This window comes from Chironomus tepperi, unplaced genomic scaffold, assembly GCF_022539635.2.
Source record: "Chironomus tepperi strain 1889 unplaced genomic scaffold, CSIRO-AGI_Ctep_v1 contig_453, whole genome shotgun sequence".
NCBI classification, from domain to species: Eukaryota; Metazoa; Arthropoda; class Insecta; order Diptera; family Chironomidae; genus Chironomus; species Chironomus tepperi.
The window spans coordinates 160,054-185,565 of record NW_027226575.1 but is presented as its reverse complement, the minus strand read 5'-3'; the positions used below and the strand labels follow the sequence as shown (position 1 = coordinate 185,565).

At 30.1% G+C, this 25,512-nt stretch overlaps 5 protein-coding genes across 6 annotated transcripts; all 5 read left to right on the top strand.

Annotated features, from left to right (window-relative positions):
• Nucleotides 1-10: 10 nt before the first annotated feature.
• Nucleotides 11-7,037, top strand: GIIIspla2 (Phospholipase A2 group III). 2 transcript variants are annotated; one of them, XM_070651053.1, is made up of 8 exons: nucleotides 11-162; nucleotides 1,145-1,516; nucleotides 2,763-3,215; nucleotides 3,600-3,818; nucleotides 4,568-4,677; nucleotides 4,765-4,879; nucleotides 6,148-6,241; nucleotides 6,710-7,037. In XM_070651053.1, the coding sequence occupies exons 2-8, from the start codon at nucleotides 1,269-1,271 to the stop codon at nucleotides 6,806-6,808; spliced, it is 1,338 nt and encodes a 445-aa protein (XP_070507154.1). In that variant the 5' UTR covers nucleotides 11-162; nucleotides 1,145-1,268; the 3' UTR covers nucleotides 6,809-7,037. The 2 variants fall into 2 exon arrangements, with proteins under 2 accessions (XP_070507154.1, XP_070507153.1); XM_070651052.1 differs by lacking the exons at nucleotides 4,568-4,677; nucleotides 4,765-4,879 and having other exon boundaries at nucleotides 6,710-7,032.
• A 159-nt stretch (nucleotides 7,038-7,196) lies between these two features.
• Nucleotides 7,197-11,228, top strand: LOC139098768 (probable RNA helicase armi). The gene is made up of 7 exons (XM_070651061.1): nucleotides 7,197-7,508; nucleotides 7,573-9,396; nucleotides 9,454-9,719; nucleotides 9,775-9,921; nucleotides 9,979-10,524; nucleotides 10,579-10,804; nucleotides 10,961-11,228. The coding sequence occupies exons 1-7, from the start codon at nucleotides 7,298-7,300 to the stop codon at nucleotides 11,092-11,094; spliced, it is 3,354 nt and encodes a 1,117-aa protein (XP_070507162.1). The 5' UTR covers nucleotides 7,197-7,297; the 3' UTR covers nucleotides 11,095-11,228.
• A 47-nt stretch (nucleotides 11,229-11,275) lies between these two features.
• LOC139098758 (toll-interacting protein-like) lies at nucleotides 11,276-12,576 on the top strand. The gene is made up of 3 exons (XM_070651046.1): nucleotides 11,276-11,452; nucleotides 11,552-11,677; nucleotides 11,749-12,576. Exons 1-3 carry the CDS (start codon nucleotides 11,411-11,413, stop codon nucleotides 12,439-12,441), a joined length of 861 nt encoding a protein of 286 aa, XP_070507147.1. The 5' UTR covers nucleotides 11,276-11,410; the 3' UTR covers nucleotides 12,442-12,576.
• Nucleotides 12,577-12,753: 177 nt separating this feature from the next.
• On the top strand, nucleotides 12,754-16,427 carry Vps50 (vacuolar protein sorting 50). The gene is made up of 3 exons (XM_070651060.1): nucleotides 12,754-12,927; nucleotides 12,984-15,401; nucleotides 15,578-16,427. Exons 1-3 carry the CDS (start codon nucleotides 12,856-12,858, stop codon nucleotides 15,986-15,988), a joined length of 2,901 nt encoding a protein of 966 aa, XP_070507161.1. The 5' UTR covers nucleotides 12,754-12,855; the 3' UTR covers nucleotides 15,989-16,427.
• Nucleotides 16,428-17,302: 875 nt separating this feature from the next.
• On the top strand, nucleotides 17,303-22,788 carry dmrt11E (doublesex-Mab related 11E). Its single transcript, XM_070651079.1, has 2 exons — nucleotides 17,303-17,841; nucleotides 22,433-22,788. The coding sequence occupies exons 1-2, from the start codon at nucleotides 17,337-17,339 to the stop codon at nucleotides 22,711-22,713; spliced, it is 786 nt and encodes a 261-aa protein (XP_070507180.1). The 5' UTR covers nucleotides 17,303-17,336; the 3' UTR covers nucleotides 22,714-22,788.
• Nucleotides 22,789-25,512: the final 2,724 nt, after the last annotated feature.

Sequence of the window (25,512 nt, the reverse complement as noted above, 5' to 3'; positions counted from 1 at the left end):
TTTTATCGCTCAAGGTATTCGGACGTATAATAAGATACTGTTGTGATTTTTGACAGTTATTTCTAATTTGCAAAACAAAAAATATTAAGACACGATAAATATTTAGTGACATGCCATAATTAAGTGAACAAATAATAAAATTGAATAATTGTGAATTAAAAGGTAGACAATAAAACTATCGCAATTAAGTGAAAATCACATAAATTTTCTTGGCAATGAAAGTAATTTTTCTTCTTGAGCTCAATCAGCCGATCGTACATGATTGGTTCCCGATTTAGTGACGTTCGATCACCTCATTGCTGATTCAGAATTTATGTTTGTTTAATACATTTTAGTATTTGCTTCTTATGATGAATCGGGTTAATCGGATTAATTCCTCTATCTATTTGAGTGGTGATCTAATTTTTGGTTTATTTGGCATTTTTTAAAAAATTGTGAAATTTTAACGTTCTTTTGGAATTTGAATTTTCATTTTGAACTTTTCCTATAATTTTTTGATTTATTTGAATAACTCATGAACTACAAGAATTGGTGAGATCTTCTCAATTGCATAAGAAAGAGTTTTAATTATTTGATACTCTCGCTTGTAATTTTCGTAAGTTTCATTGAATAAATGCGTTTAAATTGCAAAATTATTTTTTGAACTCGTCCAAAACAATTGACAAAGTTTCAAGTTCAAAAATTCAAATTCTAAAAAACCGGTAAATTTTACAAGAATTCAAAAACGTCAAAAAATTTAAAAACAAGTCCCGAATTATCAATCAAGATAAAATTACGTTTATATTAGTCACATCCAGATTCTTCCGTCCTATTTTTATCTACCTGCAATAATAAAAATATAAGAATAAGAAGATTATCTCATCCGTAATGTCAAATAAAAACAGAATGTGTAAAAGTCGCTAATGAAACATAAAATATGTATCGTGTGTGCTGACTGTAATTTCATTTTTCGCGAACTAAAACAATATGTGAGGAAAATTATGAGATGATGATGCCATGTGTTTATGCAATGACTAATTATTTCAGCATAAAAATGTTTTTCCTAATTATCTTATCATTAAATGTGTCTTTATTGTGTCCATATATGACGACAAATTAATTAGAAGTGATATCAATATTTTTATTGCTATATTTTTTATTTCAGAATCAAAAAAACCGTCAACTTGAGTCAGATAAAACCAGCTACTAATTTCTCTATTGGAAATAACAATTTTGTGATCTGAATATAAGTTATAATATTAATATATAGATAAAAAAATAATTAAAATATGGAAGTACTTTGGAATTGCTCAATATACATAATAATAGCGATATTTTGTGTACTAAGTTCGTGCACAACGATAAGTGATATAAAGCATATGACACAAAAAAGTAATAAAACACAGCAACAGTATGACAATTTCCTTATCATCGATCATCTCAATGATAATGAAAAGGAAATAAGAATAAAGTGGAAGGATCTCATGGGAAAGCAAACGACACTTGATGTACAAGAGAATAAAAGATATGTTAACAGGTGAGTGAGTGTCAGTGATTAATGGTCACAAAATCGAATTTTTAAATCTCTTGTGACAATCCGAACTATTTTTTTTCTGACACTGAGATAATATCACTGAATTCTTCTTTTTAAAACAAACTATCGGAATCTGAAAGGCTGAAATATTTATTACAAATTTAACGGCTGGAAAGAATTTGAATTTGAGGTATTTCGAATCATTCGAAATTAGAAAAATTCAAAAATTAAATTGCCGTTGAATTTTAATTTCTGTTTACTTATCCCAAATCAAGATAAATATTTGCAATTTAACAAGTAATAGAAGAACTTGTTTTATAAAAAGAACTTGACGGTCCACCAACAGATTTCAATAAATAAGAAAAGAAGAAATGGGACACCACAAACATTTCAGACACAGCCTAAACATTCAAAATTTATTGTCTCCGTTCTATGTTTCGTGTAATATAAATGATGTAGGGATTTCATATGAAATCTATACATTTATTGGATACATGTCTTGACCAGACAAATTGATTAATTAAAATTCAATTTATTTAAAGAAAATCTTTATTTCTACGTTTATATCTGATTTGGTTTCTTAAATTGAGTCGTGTGTTTCTATTTAGACAGCTTAATTGAGTTATTCATAAAATTAAGAATCTGATGTGTTTGCGAACTGTTATAAATAATTTAATATTTCAATTGTTCTTTCAATAAGACCTCTTATTCTGCATATTTGCTGATTCTTTAACAGCTAGAATCTTTTTTTAGAAAAATAAATATGTGTCTTAGACATGACGCCAAAGGTGTTGTTTTTAAAGTGTGAAATAATCATTAGTTACGGTAAAAAATAGCTTTGAACGAATTTGCAAAATTTAAATTGTCAACGGTTCTCAAAAATTCAAATGAACTGAAATGAAATGAACCTCATGAACTACTGAACGAATTTCAAATTTGAAAGTAACGGTTTTTGATGAATTTTTGCAATCAGTTCATTGACTTCAAAATTGTGTTAATAAAGAGGCCAATGTCCTCTGAAATATTTGGAGATCTAGTAAATTTAATTGATAAAATCTGAAAAGTGTGGAACATAAATTTTCAAAAGCATAGGCGGGACACTTTCCTGTCATATCCACTATAAAAATGGCAAGAGTGCATACAAAAAAATAATCCATAATTCTCAAGATTTTTGACCTTTTCTAATTCTCTATGCACACGATAAAATTCCAACTTCCACTCAATTATCTTTTCTCAATGTTTTTTATAGTTCTCTTAAATTAACATCGTTATGGCAACTGACAAATGGAAAAAGTTTTGCACAACTAATATTCAATGGAAAGAATCTCCTTGACTGTGAATATATAGAGGATGGAAATGAAATAGCAAGCGATTTTGTGGATAAATTTATTGATGAATACCATTACATCCGTAATGAAAAATTAAGTAGTGCTAAACATGCAAAGCATCATCAATATCATGAGAGTGAAAATATTGATAAGGATGTTCTTACAATTAAGGCAAACGTAAGATTAACACAGATAAAGAAATTTCTTGATATTCCCGAAGACATCATGAACCTCATGAACTTGAAAAAGCTTAAAAAGCAATGCAATAAATTGCACAAGGAAATAAAAAGAAAATTGCAACATGAATATACGGATATGGAAGAGAATGAAGAAGATTTGAATGCCGAACAGAAAGAGGAGAGCACCGGACTAAGGTAAATGATTATATTATTTATTCCCTTAAGAATCGTCGGCTGCCTTTTAATTTATTGAATCATTCATTTAGTTATGAGATTTTTGATTTTATTTCTTTTCTTCCTCCTTTCTTTATGCTGTTCTTGTTATGTGCATTTTTAAAGATTTGCAGTTTTATCTTTATGTTTTGATTGCACGGAATAAATTAATATTTAACGGTTTTCAAAAATTCAAATTTTTAACGACTTTCAAAAATTTGAATTTTTATTCATTTTAAATTTTTGAAAACCGTTGAAAACAAACTGCTGCAAAATGCACTAATTCTCTAAATCAACAGCATAAAGGCTTTAATTGACTTATAATTTATTCTAATTTTTTTATTCACCAAAAAAACCTCAATTTAGAGCAAAACGACAGACAGATTCTTGGTTTATAGCACCAAATACAAAATGGTGTGGTTCTGGAAGTAATGCTAACGAATACAAAGAACTCGGCCCTTCCAAAGCAGATCAATGCTGTAGAAAGCATGATATATGTAAAGTACATATACCACCAATTCAAAAACGTTACGGATTGTTTAATATAAGACCATTTACATTATCGCACTGTAAATGTGACAGAAGGCTAGTAGATATTTGATATTTTGCAATAATTTTTAATTGCCATCATTCTTGAGTGTGTTGTCTACTATCTAATATCATTATGGTCAGAAACTATTTGTATCACAGACATAACAACTTTATCCCTAAAACCGTAAAATAATTGATTTTCAATTTAATGCTTTTCCTCACCCTCCATGTGATCTTTACTCTCTGTTCCTCTTCATTCAGTCATAATATGTATGTACAATGTCAATTGTATTTTTGTGAATAGGCAATTTCTCATGTGTTGAATTTCAAGTGAAATTATTTCACTTTAAATCCAACAAGCCAATTGAAAAAAGGAGATTATCTTACACATGTGTGATGATGATGATTGTTTTTGATGCGATTTTGATGATTTGATTTTGTGAGTGACATTAGGGAACTTTCCCAAGACTGCAATTTGCTCTTCTTATCGTTTCTTATTCCTATTATTTTTTTGGTGTGATTTAATTTTTTTTAAGCAGCCACAATCCTTCCCCAAAATACATTATGGTATATGGTGTGTGGAAATACCTGGGGAGTCCTCAGTTTGAATAATTTTATGATTCTAGGTATTAACCGTCTTTTAAAATTCAAATCCAAATTTTTTACATTTCAAATGTATTTATTTACATTTCAAATGTAAAATTTCCGTTTCAAAAAAGTATAACATTTATTTTATTCAAACCGAGGACCCCCATCCTTAGTAAATTTATTTTAATCTATTTGCACTCTAATGTAAGGTCTAGACGCAAAAGACGAGATTTAAGTAATCTCTTGATAATTCCTTACACAAAGTATTGTGGCATCGGTTGGACAGCTAAAAAGTATTCGGAAATCGGTGCATTCTCAAAGACAGGTATTTTCCATTTAGTTCCAGTCGTAATCTCTTATTGAATTTTTATTAACATCTCCCATTTCGCACACTTGATGTATGATAATTTAGATAAATGCTGCCGAACACATGACTATTGTCCCCACTATATAACTAGTCTCGAACAAAAATGGAGTCTCTTTAATTGGAGTTTAAATACGATTATGCGATGCAAATGTGATGACCGGTAAAATTCCAAAAATTCCGTAGTTCTTGTGAATATTTGTCATTTCCAATTCTTGTTTATTGGTTTTCTTGGTTTAGTCATTGATTTTTAATGGCTTATTTATGACTTTATTAGTTAGAATTGGTTCAAGTAATTAATTTTGTTGATAGTTGAAAAACCGTTATTTGCTATTAATATTTGAAAAATTATAGCAACATTTCAAATTTGAAATGTACGTTAGAAATTAATTTTAATATCAACAGATTGCATGCGATTTTAATACACTTTATCTAGTTAGTGTTCCTACACATTTCATTTCTCAAGCATTATGTATGTTTGTCTTTACCCTTTGCAAATCCCGAATGCGTAAAATATCCTTTTGTTCTTTCTTTTTCATTACGCAACCTTTTGTTATACCTACATACATTATTTTCGCTGACTTGTCACCTTTTAGATTCTGTAAGTTTGCATGACTGTTTTCTTCTTATTATTTCTCATTCGTAGAAAAAATCTATTCCCGTATTGATATTAAAAATTTATGCATCAAAAGATTTTTTAATAATGAATCATGGAACATGCTTACATTTAATCATCAGTGGTGTTAATTATGTGCGTTTTGATATTTTGTCCATCAAACGCAAAGAAGAACGAAAACTACTCAAGACTTTTTCTCCTTCATTATTTCCACTTAACGAACTGTAAACACATTTCATGGTACTTCCCTTAAAAAAGAATGAGAAGTAATAATATCAAAGCATTTTGATTTCATACATGTAGCATGTCCCATTATAATTGATTGACACAGTGCATTTGGTTAAAATCTGTGTTGACGAATTGACAAATTCTTTTAATCATTGAAATTAATTGTCCACTTTTTCCTTTTTGGACCAAAATGTCACACACTTCAATAATATTATTATCCCCGCAATTTACAGTCATCCATAAATTCTTACCATTTTTCTCTCTTCGTGTGTCTCTTGCACTATACACCACACATTTATTTCTATCTTCTGTCTCCTCTTTCTAGAAATAAAAAAATGTGTTTGTGAACTACAATAGTCTATAACGCTTTAAGTGGTAAAGGCCAATTAACTTCACACACAAGCACTTGAAAAAGGGATGAAGATGCGACCACTTGATAAAAATTTTTTTGGTGTTGTTCTGTTTTCCTTATTGTTTTTCTGTTAGGCTTGAAATGCGTTTCATTGATGATGGCAATCTTGATGCATAATATTTAGATTACTAGATAAATTCATTTACATTAAACTTACGTTTCTTTCAATATATAGGTTTAGGACATGCTTGAAAATGGCCGATTCAAGTGATGCTAATATGGTTGGAAAATTGTTTTTCAACATTATTCAAACTAAATGTTTTGTGCTGGTAAGTGACATATTTGGGATATTGTTTTAAATTGTGTCATTTAGTCGTTTATTAGGGATCTGATCAAGGAATTATCCAAAAAATAACGTATTATTTTAAAAATTCCAAGCATTCCAACGATTATTCCAATATTTCGAAATTTATTCCAAAACTAATCCAAAGTTTCCAATATTTTCCAGAAACTCGAAACTTTTATTTCAAATCTCAAATGACCGTTAAAATTGGAGTGATTTTAAATTGTCTATAACTTCACACCTTCCAACATTTTCTAAATAAAATGTTCTTTTACTGACCAAAACTCATCCAACAGACACTCTAACAACCCAAGATCAGAATGATTACCAAAAAAATTCCTAGAAATAAAATTAATGTATCCTCTAAATGACATGACACCTTACAAATTTGTTTCAAAAAATGACATAATTTATTACACTCTATCTTTTTTTCCTACCCAAAAATTATCAACAGAAATCCGAGAATACGTGCATACTGTACAGTTGGTGGGGCAAATGTCTAAAGTATAAAGCAAAAAAGAAGGCATACTTAAGAGACAATCAAAAATATTAATTCATCAATGGGATCATCATTTTCAGAAATATACATCCCAGAAATATCTCAAGTAAAAGTTCCTCTCATAAGTCTACTCATAAGGAGATTATGTCAAAAAACAAGATTTCTGTGTATACGCATGTGAATTTAATTTATAAGGAAATTAGCAGTGTAAGTACTTAAAAAATTATGAAAATAGTATGAAATTGTTAATTTTAAGTTAATTTTGCCATGTAATTATAAAATATTGTAAAATTCTTATAAGAAAAGTGTTGAAATAAAAATTTAACTTAATCCTATTCATTTAACGGTTTTTTGAAATTTGAATTTGAGACTAGGGCAATGTTTTTTTTTCAGAAAATTTTAAAAGACTTTACCGGTCTTTTAGAAAAATAACATTTATTAACTAAACTACTGTAATTAGGACGAATGGCTGCAATTAATTAGTTTAAATTAAGATATTCTATCAAAATAAGTTGATATATAGTGAAAAACAAAGCATAAATCATGTTATCATTACTTTATCAATATTTCTTTGAAAAACGACCTGAAAATATCAAAAAATGTGAGGATGAAAAGCGACGAAAATTTGACGAATTGATTGATCAATTAATGCGGAGAGACGACGAGGATGATGAACTTAAAGGATCTGTACAATATCCAGTTGATTCTGAAATAAATATCGATGAACTAGGCTGGAATTGTACAAAGCATGAAGGTAAGAAATTTGACACTTCTGAGAAACGTGATTCCATCATACCTACTCTTATTACGTAAATTAGGCATAGTAACATCGTTGAACGACAAATCTGGAATGATCAATGAGAAACATGAATTTGCAATGATAAAGGCACTGGATTTCTGGTCAATTCTTAAAGTTGGAAGTAAAGTTTCATATTTGCTGTTTGAGAATACTGTTGCATCCATGAAACTCATAGATGCTGGTTGGGAAGATGATTACAATAAAAACTATATAATTCCAAAAAATACAGTAAAAGAAGGATATAAAACTGAATTGAGAACTGTATTAGGAACGATTGACGAAATTAGTGACGATATAATTACAGTTGACATTGGAAATAGCAAGGAATACGTTCCAATTGACGAATCATCAGAATGGATATTTGCAGAAGGCGATAATGTTCGTTTGGACTGTATAATTACTGAAGATGAGACAACTTGGAATCCATCAATAGGAACATTTGGAAATATCGTTGAAATAAAGAGCATTATACCAAACAGCATAAATAGAGATATTGGACGAGTTACAGCAACAGGAAGCGATTATGCAATATTTGATGAATCTATCATCCTTAATTATTCACATTTTAATAAACACGAAGTAATTGATTTATGGGATGAATTTGAATATGAAGCAATAGAGACATCAGTTTTTCGTGACGGAAGAAACTTTAACTGGCGAATTACTAAACTAATTCAGAAGATTGAAAATAGCAATTACAGACATATTGACAGCATCAAGAAGATTCAAATGAACGATGAATTTTTCGAATTAAGGCAAAGTTCACGTGAAATCACTAAATTCACGACAGTATTCAACAATTCGGACCAAAAAGTAACAATTGTGAAATGTGAAATAACATCAAATAGTGGCTTTATTGAGATTCAAAAACCAGACAAGAAGTTTGAATTAAGACCATGCAATGGTGCTTACAAGATATACATGAACATTTGTCCAAAACAGTATGGAACGTTTGCAGAAGAACTTGATGTCGATTTTGGAACTTTCAAGAAGAAATGCTTAATCAAGTTTCAAGTCAGCAGACCAATGTCAATTAATAGACATCGAGTAGGTCGCTACAATACATACAGTGAAATAATTCCTGGTCAAAAGATCAAAAGTTCACCACGATTTATAGAAATAAGAATTCCTGAATATTTAGTTCCTGACCAATTTCGACATAACTTTGATTTTAAGAAGCAGACACAACTTCTCGTTCACGATTTCACAGTTCATGACCATCGCTTTTTAATTGAAGAACTTATCGAACAAAATTATTTAGCTAAAATGCGTTACAGCTTATATTTAGAGGAAATAGCTATGGAAATATATTTCGAACGTTATCGAATTGATCGTGCACATTTTGATAATAAGGAAGAGTTTCTGCGTTTGGAAGTCGAAGGAGTTAATGAAAAACGTCCATCAATTGCAATTGGTGATAAAATTCTTGCAAGTGATCCATTTTCATCCAAAAACAGCAACACTTATGAAGGATTTATCCATAAAGTTGAACAAAATGCTGTGCTTGCCAAGTTTCATTCAGAATTTCATCATTCACATGGTCGCAGAGATTTTCGCATTGATTTCCACTTCTCACGCACATCATTTAAGCGTCAGCAATTTGCATTAGATCAAGTTTTGTCATCGAATGGCTTAGGATTAAATTTCCTATTTCCACGACTTAATAATATTAAGAAGAATCCACAGCTTGATGTCAAGCTCTCTGAAAATGGAAATATTCTATTAAATCAGAAGGAATCTGAATTCTTCAATAAGTCATTAAATGTCTATCAAAAGACAGCTGTCATTAATGTTTTACGAGGTGAAACACGACCACTTCCTTATATCATTTATGGACCGCCAGGTAAATTATATTAAGCTTGTCCAATAAATTTCCTATAATTCCAATCTAATTATTCAGGCACAGGAAAAACTCGCACAGTTGTCGAATGCATTAAGCAGATATCAAGCAAGATCTCATGGAGTCGAATAATAATTGCAACGCCATCAAATTCAGCAGCAAATTTGATTGTTGAGAATCTCGTTGAGTCGGGAATTTTTAAAGGCGGTGATTTTATACGTTTTGTGAGCTTCAATCAAATTGAAAGAGATGCCATTCCTAATCATTTAAAGAAATATTGTGCAACAATTGACATTGGATATGACAAAGGAGATGCTAGCAATTTTGTAAGGAATTTGTGTACCTAATGAGATTTTTTGAGTAACTTTATATTCTTTTTAGATGACAAATGAGTCAGGAATGATGATGAATGCATCAAAGTCGATAATTATCAAGTATAAGATTTATATTTCGACATTGGGAACTTTGGGACCATTGATGCATATAAAATTCTTACGTGATCATTTTACTCATGTGATAATTGATGAGGTAAGTCGTATTGCAGTTTGTAGATGACAAGCATGTATTCATTTTATTCAATTTAAGGCTGGACAATCTGTTGAACCAGAAACTCTCATTCCGATATCATTCCTAAGTCAAAATAAGGGTCAAGTGATTTTAGCAGGTGATCCACAACAATTGGGACCTGTTTTAGTAAGTCAAGTATCTAAGTTTTGTGGATTTGAGAAGTCATTTTTGGAACGACTGTCTGAACACAAATATTACTTGCCAATTTATGGAGAAAACAAGGATCAATTTGACGAAAAGTTTGTGACAAAATTGAAGAAGAACTATCGTTCACTTCCGTCAATCTTGAATGTTTATAGTCATTTGTTCTACAATAATGATTTGGAAGCAGAAGTAAATGATGAAGATTCTCGTGAAATTGGCATTTTGAAGTCGATCGATTCGATTTTGTGGAACAGGAATTCAGCAAATAAAAAGTGCGGAGCTTATTTTGTCAATGTTGCTGGAAGAAATTTGAAAACATTTGACTCAAGCAGCTGGTTCAATAACGAGGAAGCATCAAGAATTTTCTATTTTGTCTGCAAATTGAAGCAGCTTGGAATATCATTGAAGAATGTTGGAATTGTAAGTGATTTATGCTTAATAATTGCATTATTTTTTAATTATGCTTCATTTTAGATAACTCCATATGCACTTCAAGTTAAGAATTTAAAGAAAATCATCAATGACAGTATGCCTGACTGCGACTTAAAAGTTGGAAGTGTTGAAGAATTTCAAGGACAAGAACGTGACATTATATTGATTTCGACTGTTCGTACAAATAAAGGCTTAATAGCAACTGACCAGAAATTTGGTTTGGGATTTTTGCAATGCTCAAAGCGGATGAATGTGGCAATATCAAGGGGTAAATTACACGATTTAATTTTTTTTTTGAATTTTTAACGATAAAAAATAATTTGAATTATGAAGGTTCAATTTTTGAACTTTCAAAATTTAAATTTTTGATCGTTAATTATCTAAATTAGAAATCTAATGGAATAAATTTTTTTAATATTTTCAGCTCGAGCAGTCTTGATTGTTTTCGGAAAGGAATCGCTTCTCGCTCAGGATGAAAATTGGCGATACTATATCCAGTACACCAAAGAAAATGGAACCTATGTGACTGATAAAGTGATAAGCAGTGATAACAATTAGTTAGTAAGACATAATAATTAATATATCTATTACCATAAAAACTTAATATAATTAACATTGAGCTGTGAAAAAGATTTATTTTGAAGAAAAGAAAATAAAAATAACGATAGAAAATATTTTAAAAGTACTTATCACTTGCTGCTTTATGTGACTTGCTTATTATTTTCTCTGTCTGCATCCCTTCGTGTCATCAAAACAAATTCGTAAAAAAAGAAAGGAATTTTACAAAGAAATATATTTTATTTACATAAAGAGTTATAGTTCTTAAGCCTCTGTGCTCGTTATAGTTAAAAGTAGATTTTCTAATTTAATCAACATGGCATCAGCAGTAGAAGTGTCAAAGGAAAATTGGAGCAGAGTAATTATCAGATGATATTTTTCACATAAAAAATTTGAATTATGACTCATCATATGTCTACATACTTTTAATTTTTCATTAATCTTTGATAACAATTAGGCAGTGTTAAACATTCCACCTGACTTTTTGAGACTAACGCCTAGTAACTTTCAAGTTGTTGCCGATCACGAAGCCGCAATGGCACTTCATCAACAGCAGATTGGCTTTCCTGCTTTTGGTCTAGCTGTAAGTTGACTATAATTAAATTAATAATGTAAAACAAAGGAACTAAGTTATTTATAATATTACATGAACAGGCAAATACATCAGGTAGATTAAGTATAACTGTTGCGCAAGCCAAATTAGTGAAAAATTATGGATTGACTAGAATGGATCCGTATGTTCGTATTCGTGTTGGACATTACATTTATGAGACACAAACTGATCAGAATGGAGGTAAAACACCTAGATGGAATCGAGTTTTTCATACACAATTGCCAAATGGAGTTAATAAGATATTTTTGGAGATTTATGATGAATGCAACTTTACTATGGACGAACTTATTGCATGGGCTGAAATCAAAATTCCTGAAGCTGTAATTGATAAATGTGAGACACATGAGGACTGGTATGCATTATCTGGTAAATCTGGTGATCATAAGGAAGGAATGATTGATCTAGTCCTTAGTTTTACACCTGCATCGTGTCTTTATCAACGTCCTGTACAGCCTCAACAAAATGTGGTATTAGTACCAAATGTATCAGGCCGTGCACTTCCTGTCTATGTTCAACCCACACCCATTCAACAAATTGCTCAACCGCCTCCACCAGAAATGCAACAGCCGATGCCACAAATACATCCTACCATTCAACCATTGACTGATGAAGATATAGCCAATTTAATGGAAATGTTTCCAAATATTGATAAAGAAGTCATTAAATCAATTGGTGAAGCTAATAGAGGCGATAAAGATGCCACTGTTAATTCATTGCTTCAACTTACTAATTAAAAAATCATTTAAAATAATCATGGAACATGCTAAAAGACAAGATAATGAAAATGAAAACGATAATCCATTTTATTATGTGCGATGATAATGAACTTATTCACCAAAAAAAATTATAAAGCTATTTTTTCATATTCATATATTTATATATAATTAATTTTTATGTCAACCTACTTCGAAAGCAAAGAATTATACTTTTCTTATGGCTATTTTGTGTATGATTTAATGCTGCTTAATAAAACTACATTAACATAAAAATAACGGCTGTTTAAAATTTGAATTTTTTTTCTCTCACAGAAAAATTTCAAAAAGAAAACATTGAAAAATGATTTTCATAATAAATTCGATTAATTATAGTTTATAAGGGTTTTTTAGTGATTTAAAATAGTGTAAGAGCAGGAGAAACGAATCTTAATCATGAAGAAAGTGAAGCATGAGGTGGACGACTTGAAAAACAAGTTTTTAAACTTGAAACAAAATATTTTGAGAGTAAGTAATTAAATAATTATTAATTACAGCATTAAACTCAATATTGTAACTTACAGCAACCTATGCAAATTCCACAAATGGGATTTTCGGATCATACGCTTCACAATTTATCTCTAATACCTGAATCTTATGCAAGTAGTCGAAAAAATAGTAAAATTGATGGTGATGAGGATGAAAATAGCACAAAATTATCGGATCAGGAGATTCTGGAATCAACTGAGGCCATTTACTTTACGGACAATGTCGATATGGAGCTTTATGAAATTAAGAAATTAACAGAAAGTGGTGAGCCTTTAAAATTGGAACAAATTGAAGAAAATATGGCAAATTTGAAAGGTCAACATAAAGTGATTTCAAAGAAAGTGCTCCAATTAATACTAGAAAAGAAGTCAGAGTGTAACAGAGAGTTTCAGAATGTTAATGAGACGGAAAAAATGTTACAGGAAACGATTTGGACGACACAAAAGGCACGATCGTACTTAAATTTTGCAAAGAAACATTTGACGACTTCAAGTCTAGAAATTCTTGGTGCTTATAAGAAACGACAGACATTAGTCGATCTATTAGAGATTTTAAAATTCATCCAGGAATTAAAGTCAACAAATCAAAATATAGAAGAATTACTTAAAGTTGGTAGTTATTCTGAAGCGATTAGTTTGCTTTTACAGAACAAGAATTTGTCAGAAAAGTATTCAGAGTATACATGCACAGAGTCATTTAAGCAAAAATTACAGGATACGTTAGATACAACAGAAATTGCTCTTGATAATGCATTAAATGGAATTACCCAAAAGTTCGATCCTAAAGTCTACTCAGAACTAATAAATGCATATAAGCTGTTAGGTAAAGCTCATTTGGCAATGGATCAACTACATATGAATTTTATATCAGCTATCCATACATCAGCATTTAATGTATTGAAAGAGAATTTAGATCAAATCGCATCAGATCAGAAGTTATTATTTGAGCAAATGTGTGAGAGTCTAAATTATGAAAATTTACCAAATTGCTTAAACCGATTATGCAAATCATTTTGGCGTATACTTGTGTGCTATTATCAAGTCAAATTGTGGCATCAAAATTATAAATTATACAAAAATCAAGAGCAAACAACAAGTGACGCAAAGGAGCAAGATAATGAGACATTCAACGATGAATATATACAGGAAAAGTTGAAAAAGGGTCAAATAAGAATATGGAGTGATATACAGGCAAAAATGACTATTTTCATATCAAGCACTAAGCTATCACAATTAAAGTATGAAAGCTTTATCCAAATCCTGTCAATTGTACAGCGAATGAAGAAAGTCGGATATGAATTTTGTGATGATAATTCACAGAAAATGCTCGAATCGATGAAAAATCAATGTATTGAATTTTTCAAGCGTTATCACGTAACATGCTTGGATGAAATAAATCTCTTTATAGAGCACGAAGTGTGGGTGCAAGTACAATGTTTCAACAGTGTATTACAATTGCAGGAATATAAGTCAACAAAGCGTGCGATAAAACGTTATTCGAATGATAAGAAAAGTGTCAATGAATCTCCAGCGACAACAGCCGTTTTATCCGTAAATAATTCACCCACAAAACGTGCACTAGATGATTCATCTGTTAATTCACAAGATGAAAGTTCTATTTATGGATCTTGTGGATATTTTGTTAGATTTTCTGAGAAAAGTTCACCATTTGAGATTCCATTTGATCAAAAAATGTTGGAAGAAGATTTTCTGGCTGGAATTGCCGATGAGACATCATGCTATTATTCTGAAGATAGTTCCGATAACGATAATGATAATATAACACAAATAAATAACAATAATAATAATAATAACGATAATTTATCCTCAATGACAGTTAATAATACTAGTTTAAATATATTAAGAATTATCGGACGTTACCTACAAATGTGCCGGCTTCTTTATGCAATTGCACCACATATAATATATTCCATGACTGAATTAATTGATTTTTATCTTTATGCAATTTATGAGATTTTTGCAAAAGATTTATCCGTGCCTAGCGAAGCGTTACATTCGTCTGAATTAACAAATAATTTAAAACGAATATCTGAAACTGTTATATCAAAAATGCGTAAATGGCCACCATCAATGCAAATGATTGAGTATGATTTAAAGGACTCGGAGCAATTTTTCGCATTATCCAAACGAATTAATGCAGTTGAAAGTTGTAATTCAATTATTGAGCAATTCACATTCATTCATGGCTATTTAGATCATCTAATTGAATCAACGAAAGCAACTGCTGAAGAAGTTGAGAGTGAACATCAATCATTAAAAATTTATATAAACGAAATGACAAAATGTGTTGAGGACGTGCGTAAGCCGATTTATATAGCTGTAACATCTAGAGCGATTGATATCCATACGACGATAATGTCCATTAATAAAGTAAAATGGGACATTGGACATGTTATGGTTGAGCATAATGCATATGTTGACGTCTTAAATAGGGTAATATATTCATAATCCTTATCGTAAACTCTTTGTTAGTTAATTTATATGAAAATTATTGTATTATTTATAATTATGTCCATTATTCTTTAATGTCAATGCGCCTTATTAACCCTTAAGTAACAACTTTTATACCCGTCTAATTACATTTTTCTTTTCTCTTTATTCATGCTTAGTCATCACAATTATTTGCTATGCGCTTGGAAGAAATGTCATCGTCAATAACAATACCGAAGGAAGCCCTATGGGATAGTTATGCACATGTAGTCACGCATGTTCTAGTTGAAGGATTTGCTAATGCCAAAAAGTGTTCAGCAGCTGGTCGGGCGTTAATGCAACTTGATTTTACTCACTTTTTATCCGTTTTGGTGACTTTATCGGGAACGAAACATACACAGCATCAACAATATGTAGATCAGTATATTAAAGCTTTTTATTTGGGAAGTGCTTTAGAGGAATTTATCACGACACAAAAGGCATATAGTTCTAAGCACATGGTAGGATTAATTAATTGCGCATGTAATGATAAAAAATTACGACAAAAATTGTTGAATCTCGTTGAAAGTATGAACGAGACCAAAAATTAAATATTTTATCCTTATTTTTAAATTGCATTTGAAGTATCTCTCGTGTATAATGGTTGTGCAACTTCATCTGCATGATGATTTCTAAACTTTTTTCAAATGTTCTCTACTCTTTTGGTTTTAACATTTTTGTTACTAATTATATTGTACTTATTATAGTAATTTATTCTCGAAAGTATTTATTTCATTCCAAAATTATGAATATCAATGTTTATTTTAATGTTCTCTAAAAAAAGACATGACTGAAGATGGAAGGTTTAGACTAATTTTCTCATTTTCTATAGTGAAACTGTTAATGAATCTACTATATAAATTTATTAATTTCTGAAGAGATTATATTTTATCCTTATACTTAGTGAATCTCAATAATAGCGTATCAAGCACGGTTTTGACACAATATGTTGTAAATTTCAATATTTTTACCGGCATTTTGAATTTCAAAAAATATTTTTGAACTTAAAAATTCATATTCATTTTGAACTTCAAAATAACGGTTTTTCAAAAATAAAAATGAATTTTGAAGTTCAAAATTCAAAAAGGGATATTTTTTAGTTCAAAAATTCAAAATAACGGATTTTAAAGTTCAAAAAATCCTTTTCATCCCTAATCTTCATAATACAGTACAGTACTCAATAGCAAATGATCAAAAGTAATGCAATGAGCATGAATTCCAATTTCTGCATTTATTGAATTATCTTTTAACAAATAATGACTTATAAACCGTGCTTGACCAACAAAATATATGCAAATATTATGCTTATAAAAGACATTAGACACCATATGTATCTCTAAATCTTCCAATATGTAATGCATTCGACAAACATAAATGCATCCTTTATTTTACGTACACTGTGGCTGAAATCTTGATTGATTAAATTATTTACATTATTATTCGTATTCTTATTGTTTTGTGTTTTAATTCATAGTAATTTGATACATCAATCAAGACACTAGAATTAGATGAAAAAATATGAAAAGTTTCATAATAAACATAAAAGATTTTATTTCTACAAGTTTTATTCCGTTTCCTATTATAATCAAAATATTTTATGTATACATTATTTTTGTGAAATAATAAAAAAAAGTGATTAACACAAAAAAAGGAATTGGCTCATAATTGCTTGAAGTAACAAGAATGACGTAAAATGATATCAATTTCCATAAACAATCATAATATTTTTATAAAAGTATCAATTCTTTTCAGTAGCAATATTTTTTTAATTAAACATCATAAATGCTCTAGAGAAAATATTTATTTGAATATTACTGATGCTGTTAAAGAAGATCTAAGCTCCGCCTATCCGTCCGGCCAATGATCATTCATCTTCTGTCTGTTCCTTAAGTCTTTCTTATGAGAAATTATTCATGTGATGATCTTCTGCATTCGTTAATTTGCTGTCTAATTGTTCAGTTAAGTGTCTCGTTAAAAAAGATGGAATTTACAAATTTAAGTCCATATGATCAATCAGTGAAGAGTTGTGATGTGAAATTTATGGATAATGAGATATCAAAAAGAACACCAAAATGTGCTAGATGTCGGAATCACGGCATTATATCAAACCTTAAAAGTCATAAGAAAATGTGTAAATGGAAGGATTGTCGTTGTCCAAATTGTCTCTTAGTTGTAGAACGACAAAGAGTTATGGCTGCACAAGTGGCCTTGAGACGACAACAAAATTCACATACTGGAAATGTGTCAGCAACGGCAAACTCGTCGTCGTCGTCATCAAAAATTAATTCATTAGAGTATCTTGAAAGGATTCAGAACATGGAAGCACTTATCGCACAAAAGCGCGCATATCAAAGACAATTAAAAACTTTGCAACAGTCAGCTGCTTTTAGTCGACATCAACAACGTAAGTTAATGGTTTTTGATAAACAAAAGGATTGAGGAATTAGGTCAATTTAACAGCAATTTTTATTCATGAATTAAATTCAATTTTCATCCGGAAAATGAAACTGAACGAGCGTGAAAATGTGTTGAAAAATTGTGTTCTAGCGTGAATTTCACAATTTACATTTATTTATTCTTTTCGGTTCCATCAGATGGAAAAATGTGAAATGAATGAAAAATTTTAATTTCGAAATAAAAAGCACTTAGTGGTATCTCGTTTCAAAAGAGAGGAATTGATTGAAAATTCATAAGAATGAAAATTATTTACGTAATTTTATTATTCTTGGGGGAAGTGTGACTGAAAAATTCAAATTATTGCTTGAAAATCAATTTATGAAAAATTAACGGTCTTTTGAAATTCAAATACATAACAATTTTAACGGTTTTTGAAAATTTGAAACTGTTTGAACAAAATTGTTTGAAATTTCAAAAATAAAAGCGTGTAAAAATGAACTTAAGTGACAGGAAATATAACGTTTTTGCAAGTTTAAAATTCCTAAGTTGAACTGAACTTAAATGAACTATTTAACAGATTTTTAAAAATAAAAAACGATTGAACTGAAATAAAATGAATTCTGAATTAGTGAATGTTTGCTAATTTTACTTTAATGCATTTTTCATCAACTCAGGTTGATCTGCTCACTTTAATAAATGGATTCCTTGATTTTCTTGTTTGCTAAATTCTCCCTTTTCAAAATAAACAATTCCAATCAATTAATCCTTCAAATTCGTGTATTTTCAACTATTCATTGCTGGATCGTCTACTGGATCTTACATAATAAAACAAAATAATGAAAATTAATACAAATTTCCATCTTAAATCTCAACTTGCCACAACAATCCATTCCACACTTGCATCATCTCTTTTAAAAAAACAAATCAAAATAATGAAAATTAAGTCAAAAAAAGAGATTTTTTCACACCATGATCACTTTCAAAATAGGAATATACATAATAAAGAAATTAATTGAAAAGAAAACATTGCCTCCGACATGACTAATTACATATTTTCCGACTCACTTAATATTAACTTAATTTTCATTTAAATGAAATAAGAGAAATTCTTTATGTCAAGTTGCCATCCATTCCATTGAAATGCCTTCATCTCTATGTGTGATCATCAGCAATGAGTGACTAAATGAAATGAAGTAGCAAATTATGTTCGCTGTTTCATTCCTTTTACGTTCCACACTTAAATCTGACTTCTTTTTTATTTCTTAAATGAAACACATTTTAATATTATTAACTTTATAGTCTCAGTATAAGTAACTCAATTCATCATCATCTGACATGATTTTTTAATAACATACATAGGCATACATGTTGATGTATATTTATTTGTTTATATTGTTAATTGTTTTTTATTTATTTAACAATTCTTTAAGTATTCAATCTCAGTTCATACAGCAGGCATGTAAATGAATGTATGCTGATACGCAATTTATTTTAAATATTTTTTTTTTCTCATCTCCTTCAAGTATATAGAATGTAGTACATTTGGACCCAATCACCCGCTGCTTCTTGTTTATAGAAAGGAGAAAGATGCCTTTTTATTTTTCCTATTTTATGAGTTTAGGAGGAAGCTAAAGCTATGGGTATGCAGTTTTTTCACACCATGATCACTTTCAAAATAGGTAATATACATAATAAAGAAACTAATTGAAAAGAAAACATTGCCTCCGACATGACTAATTACATATTTTCCGACTCACTTAATATTAAGGTTAATTTTCATTTAAATGTAATAAGAGAAATTCTCTATGTCAAGTTGCCATCCATTCCATTGAAATGCCTTCATCTCTATGTGTGATCATCAGCAATGAGTGACTAAATGAAATGAAGTAGCAAATCATGTTCGCTGTTTGACATTCCTCTATTATCGTGATGCCTTTCGACTTAAATCTAAGAGCAAGTAAAAAAAAGGTTTTTTTGCGACAACCGGAATCGAAACTTGAAGCATTTTAATGCTCGTCATGTGCATGCAATAACTGTGTATACATCTTCAAGTAAATAAGTAACAAGAAGATTCATCAGTCCGGAAGTTTTGCTTGACATCGACCATTTTTTAATAATTTCTTTTTCATCTTCTTGTTCTTATTATTGCATACTGTATGGAATATGATGAGAAAAATAAATTCCATTGATTTTGTTCTATATTGTTACATTGTTTTTTCATTGTATTTAATGCAACTTCTTTACACCACAAGTATGTCAAATCTCGGCAGTTCATACAGCAGGCATGTAAATGAATGTATGCTGATACGCAATTTATTTTAAATATTTTTTTTTCATCTCCTTCAAGTATATAGAATGTAGTACATTTGGACCCAATCACCCGCTGCTTCTTGTTTATAGAAAGGAGAAAGATGCCTTTTTATTTTTCCTATTTTATGAGTTTAGGAGGAAGCTAAGAGCTATGGGTATGCAGTTTGGGTAGTTTGCACTTATTGATCAAGATCCTGACTTAATATACTCGAAGGGTGCAATGGGTAGTTAGTCTCAGATACGAGTAGGTATTCTGAAGGCACTAATCCTGTCGGAACATATCGATACAGTGTCCACATTGTGGCCAAGCAAGCCATTTGGCACTGTCAGCCTTTTGATATTTTGAGGTTGTGCAAATTTTGAGGTTATCTTCAGGATGCAATTCATGTTATTGCCCCGGTCTTCTTAAATCTCAGGCAGTGCTTCCTAATACAATTAATCATCTTCCTTTTAAATTCTCAAATCGCAAAAATTTCATCAAAAATTCCTCGAAAGCGCCTATTTCTTTGAGCCCCGTTAAATCACACAATGTTCCTCAGAGCTTGACATTCTTCTATTATCTTGATGCCTTTCGAAAAAAATTTAAGAGCAAGTAAAAAAAAAGGTTTTTTTTGCGACAACCGGAATCGAATTTCTTGAAGCATTTTTTTGCTCGTCATGTGCATGCAATAATTGTGTATACATTTTCAAGAAAATAAGGAATAACAAGAAGAAACATTAGTCCGGAAGTTTTGCTTGAAATCGACCATTTCCTTTAAGAATTTCTTTTTCTAGTCTTCTTGTTCTTATTATTGACTTACTGTATGGAATATGAAGAGAAAAATAAAAATTCCATTGAACCTTTTGCTTCTTATTCTTACATTCATTTATCAGTGTTTTCATGCCAGACTTCTTGACACCACAAGTATGTCGAAATCTCGGCAGTTCATTCAGAAAATGAGAGTGATTATCATTGTGTTTGTGACATGAAAAACGAAGGAATCACAGAATCAATGAATACATGAGATAATATTTTTTTATTGATTGACGATTAATTTGGCATGCTTCCTTAATTTAATTGAATTTTTGATTCGAGTGCTTTGAGTGGAGCTACTTGAGCAGCGCGATAAAAGGAATGTTTTCCTTAGACATAAATATATATCATCAACCTACGCAGACTGGCATTTTTGACTGAAAATATTGAAATATTTCCTTTCTGCTTGTGACCTTTAAGAAAGGATTGAGTTCAAACGTTTTTTAGCCTCCTGACATTCTGTCAATATACTTTATGTACATTATGAATATAATACCATCAAAATCCATAGAGCAAGGCGAATCCTTTTGGAGAAAAGAGTCGTAAAATATGTAAATGATTACTTTTTATAAAAATAACACAGTATGACATCACATATGTTGTGCTTAACACTCAGTAGTTGATGTTTTATGAATTACGTCCTTAATATGTGCTGTACATTCTTTTAAATTTTAATTAAAATTTACTTTTAACAATTTAATGTGCTTAGAAAATCCTTGTCACTGAAGTAAATCCGTGAGAAAATAATTTAAATAATTTTCAAATTCAAAAAATACGTTATTATCTATCAAAATAGAATTATTTAATTAAAATAAATGGATATCCTTTGTTATTTAAACTTTTGTATATTGCATTCTGCAGCAGCCATAATTGACGATCCTAGGATTTTGTTTTCTATGGTTTCACATTTCGCAGTTAAAATAACATAAAATAATATCCAAATATCAATTTCGGATCCTACATAAACACATTGACTAGTCATATTCACATTCATTTCATGGTTATGCCTATATGATAGACAATTTATGTGTGTCAGGGACACTTTTCCCGCATGATAAATTTCTGTAAAGTTAAAAATTATAATAAAGCGTCTCAAATTTCACTTTGGATAAAGGACATGGAAGTGCTCACATATGCTACATTCATTGCTATTCATAAACATTGCTACAACAAAAATTGTCACTTGAAGGAGATGAAAAAGAAGACCGAGAGGAATTTTCTGTTGAAAAAAATAGAATATTAAAAATATTTTCTACCACTCCAGACATTATGGCACTTCAGCCTTTTGTTCCGCATGTGTTTTATTTCAAAACTTATTTCTTGCCTTGTTTTTGCTCTAAAAAAACCGAAAATTAAGGAAAATAATTTAAAATTTTATGCTTCAGTTACGGTAGAATGAAATCCAGAAGCAAAATTGACCTCATTTTTTCTAATATTCAAATTTACAGCATGTATACATAGTCACAAATTAAACATTTTCTCATGTCAATTACAGGTTTCATCTCCCCATACTATGGACCATTGAATGACAGAATTAGAAAGAGGAAGGCCTTTGCAGATCAGGAACTAATGCAATCAACTTTAAATTGCTATCTAAATTATCAACATATGCATCAGATACAATCATCGACTACATCGACAACATTGTTGTTGCCATCATTTCAACCCGAAATAAATATCAACAGCAACTTGTTGCATGCGAAGGAAATGAATAATGAACAAACTCAGACGAGAACAATATCATTCTCGATAGATTCTATTCTTGGAATCAAATGAGAATGTTTTATTGTAGATTATCACTAACTTGTAATGTACATAATTTATGCGAGTCCTTAAACATTTATTTACTTTTTTTTTTGTTGGCATTAATAAAAAATTTATGGATAAATTTATTTACAATTAATTTTGTGGTTTTAGTTCGTCCAATTCGCAATTTGTTTGTCGTTTAACCGCATTTACAATTTAAATACCTGCTTATTGCGTTGTCCGTGCAGTTGGATGTCTGCTGTTTGAAATTTAATCTACAAATTTCCAGCAAAAAATCATCAAAAACTTCCATTATCCAATAAAAAGTTGATGTTCATGCTATAAAGCCAGCTGAAGTGTGAATCTTCATCAGACATGATGAAAACTTTTCAAATATCCTTCACCGAATTTACTTGTTAAGTTTATCGCCCTTTAGATTCTTATTTTCTATTATACCAAGTCGTACATCTTCCTTTTGAAATATCACAGCGAGACATGAAGAAGTGCAACAAGTACTTTAATAGAAATCTTTATGGATGAGAACTTAATGTGACTCGGTGTAATAGACTATGAAACTAGCTTCAAAATAGCTCCTTAAAAACAGCTTGAAGGTAATATTAATCTCAGTTAGCTGTGGAGAAAAAATGTGGTTAATAAAAATTTGTCAGATATGGTTGACGTTAGTTGGAATGGATAATTGACTTGTTGGGTTTACCGCCATAAAATTGATATATTGATTCTATATGACTAAATGCTTGGTTTTCCCATTCCTTGTTTCTCTTAATTCTCAGAGCATTGACACCATATGTGTCAATTACATCCTTATACGGTATTATTAACTGTTCCTTGATTTAGCACTGAAAAGTATTCCTATAGCTTTAGTCTTTAATAATTCCTTAGTGATATTTACTTTTAGATATTTCCTATTCCAAAGTCGTAATCTGAATGAATTTTTCTCTGAAAATTTCGCGCCAAAGGTTTGAACTTAGCGTTAAATTTTGAACTTCCACTAATTTTTTAAATTCAAAATTGCCGTTAATTTACTTTTACTCTGTATTCAAGAGTAATAATTGCCAGACACCTAGTTTTAACCAAATTTACCTACTGCTTGTCTCCAAAAACACATTAGCACTAAATGATATTTTGGAACAATAGAAATAAAGGTAAATCCATTCAGCACACGTCCATTACTGTCATCATGAGAATTCATCGGAACTCGTGACTGAAAAAGGACTCATAAAATTGACCATCACTTACATAGAATATATTTATCTAATCCTGTATCACATGATGCTCAATGGTTCAATGTTTACATGCACTTACTTCCAGTAAATTTACTTTCTATGTGTATACACACGAAATTGACAAGTTTATTCTATGTAATGTTCCCACATCGTTGTGCTATATTATTTCATGTCTGTCAATTGCATTCAGACTCATTTCCGAAGGTTCCATTCGTCTTTTATCTTATTCACATGAAAATTGAAAATGAAATTCGAAAAATCATCACAGGATGTAGAAATTCTGATTTAATTGGTTTTGGATGTACCAAAAAAATGAATGCTAAAGCTTTCTGTTATTGACAAAATTTCTATTTACCTCGAAAATCTTATGTATGTATCTACCGTGTGAATATACGCAATCCCAATTGTCCTCTTCATTTCAATTCTTGTCGTAAATATGATGGTAAAATGATATTAAATGTCACAAAGATGAATACACAAAGGTATTTCAATTTGAATTGTTTCGAAACCAGCCATAAACGAGAAGCTTAAATCGTTTTTCTGTGTGGAATAAAATCGGATATCAATTGAAATTAGAAAATTCTTTCGACATGAAGTTTTGTGAATGATAGACGGAAAAGGTACTCATCTCATCCATTAATTCAATTTGAATTCTATGACAGTCTCATTACCGTTCAATTTATTGCCTATTGGATAAATTTACGTCTGATATAAGATTATGCCTTAAGCTTTTGGTATGCGTGCCAAGTTTCAATTTTCATCTTCATTTATTATAGCGCTTGGAGCTATCCAAAAATATTTATTCTAGAAAGTTTTTTTTTTAGTTATGGAAATTTTTAAAGAAGGAATAAGGTCATTGAAAGGAATCGTCGTTTGATGTTACTGTTAGTTTTGAAGAAAAATCAAACTGAAATTACAAATTCAAAAAATAACGAAAGATCAAAATTCAAATTGAAGTTCAAAATTTGAACTTGATTGATTTTTGGCGCCGAAATATTTGTTTAAAAAATCAAAGATCTTCAGTCGATTTTCAGAACTTAAACAGTTAACATCTCAATATTTAATTAAAATACATAGTTTTTAAAATTGTGAATTAAATTAACGTTAAAGCAAAGACAAAAGAAAGCCTGATCCAGAAAAATTAAACATACAACAAATCACAAAGACAGAGCACATTTCTGTATTTCCTTTACATGGATATTCCCTGCTGTTGTTTCTCAATGCTGCTTATCACTGGCACGCTGATTTTTAATCTACAGCACAGTAAAAGGGAAATGGAGAAAAGAATGGAAAAAAATTGCCGAAGGCAAACAATTTACTTTTATCAACATTATGATGATAATATCAAGCTTTGGTCAACGGAAATGAAAGTTGTTTGTAAAAACTTTTATGGAAAGGTTTTAATTTGATTTTGTAGAGAAAATTGAAAACTTTATTCTATAGTTTCAACTTTAATGGCTGTTTATGTTGCAGTATTGTCTTAAGGGATGGCAAAATTTTTATTCTAAATGCACGACATTGAAATTAGATTTTCTGTAGAGCCTTAAGGCATTTTTTATGGTAGACAAAATGTTGTCTTTAATAT

Coding starts and splice junctions, on each gene's coding strand:
- LOC139098768 (XM_070651061.1), top strand. CDS start 7,298: ATGTTATCATTACTTTATCAATATTTCTTTGAAAAACGACCTGAAAAT. Junction 9,720..9,774: donor AAGGAGATGCTAGCAATTTT/GTAAGGAATTTG, acceptor TATTCTTTTTAG/ATGACAAATGAGTCAGGAAT. Junction 10,525..10,578: donor CATTGAAGAATGTTGGAATT/GTAAGTGATTTA, acceptor GCTTCATTTTAG/ATAACTCCATATGCACTTCA.
- GIIIspla2 (XM_070651053.1), top strand. CDS start 1,269: ATGGAAGTACTTTGGAATTGCTCAATATACATAATAATAGCGATATTT. Junction 3,216..3,599: donor GAGGAGAGCACCGGACTAAG/GTAAATGATTAT, acceptor ACCTCAATTTAG/AGCAAAACGACAGACAGATT. Junction 3,819..4,567: donor CACTGTAAATGTGACAGAAG/GCTAGTAGATAT, acceptor TGTAAGGTCTAG/ACGCAAAAGACGAGATTTAA.
- LOC139098758 (XM_070651046.1), top strand. CDS start 11,411: ATGGCATCAGCAGTAGAAGTGTCAAAGGAAAATTGGAGCAGA. Junction 11,453..11,551: donor CAAAGGAAAATTGGAGCAGA/GTAATTATCAGA, acceptor GATAACAATTAG/GCAGTGTTAAACATTCCACC. Junction 11,678..11,748: donor TTCCTGCTTTTGGTCTAGCT/GTAAGTTGACTA, acceptor TTACATGAACAG/GCAAATACATCAGGTAGATT.
- dmrt11E (XM_070651079.1), top strand. CDS start 17,337: ATGAGAAATTATTCATGTGATGATCTTCTGCATTCGTTAATTTGCTGT. Junction 17,842..22,432: donor TTTTAGTCGACATCAACAAC/GTAAGTTAATGG, acceptor TGTCAATTACAG/GTTTCATCTCCCCATACTAT.
- Vps50 (XM_070651060.1), top strand. CDS start 12,856: ATGAAGAAAGTGAAGCATGAGGTGGACGACTTGAAAAACAAGTTTTTA. Junction 12,928..12,983: donor TGAAACAAAATATTTTGAGA/GTAAGTAATTAA, acceptor TGTAACTTACAG/CAACCTATGCAAATTCCACA. Junction 15,402..15,577: donor ATGTTGACGTCTTAAATAGG/GTAATATATTCA, acceptor ATTCATGCTTAG/TCATCACAATTATTTGCTAT.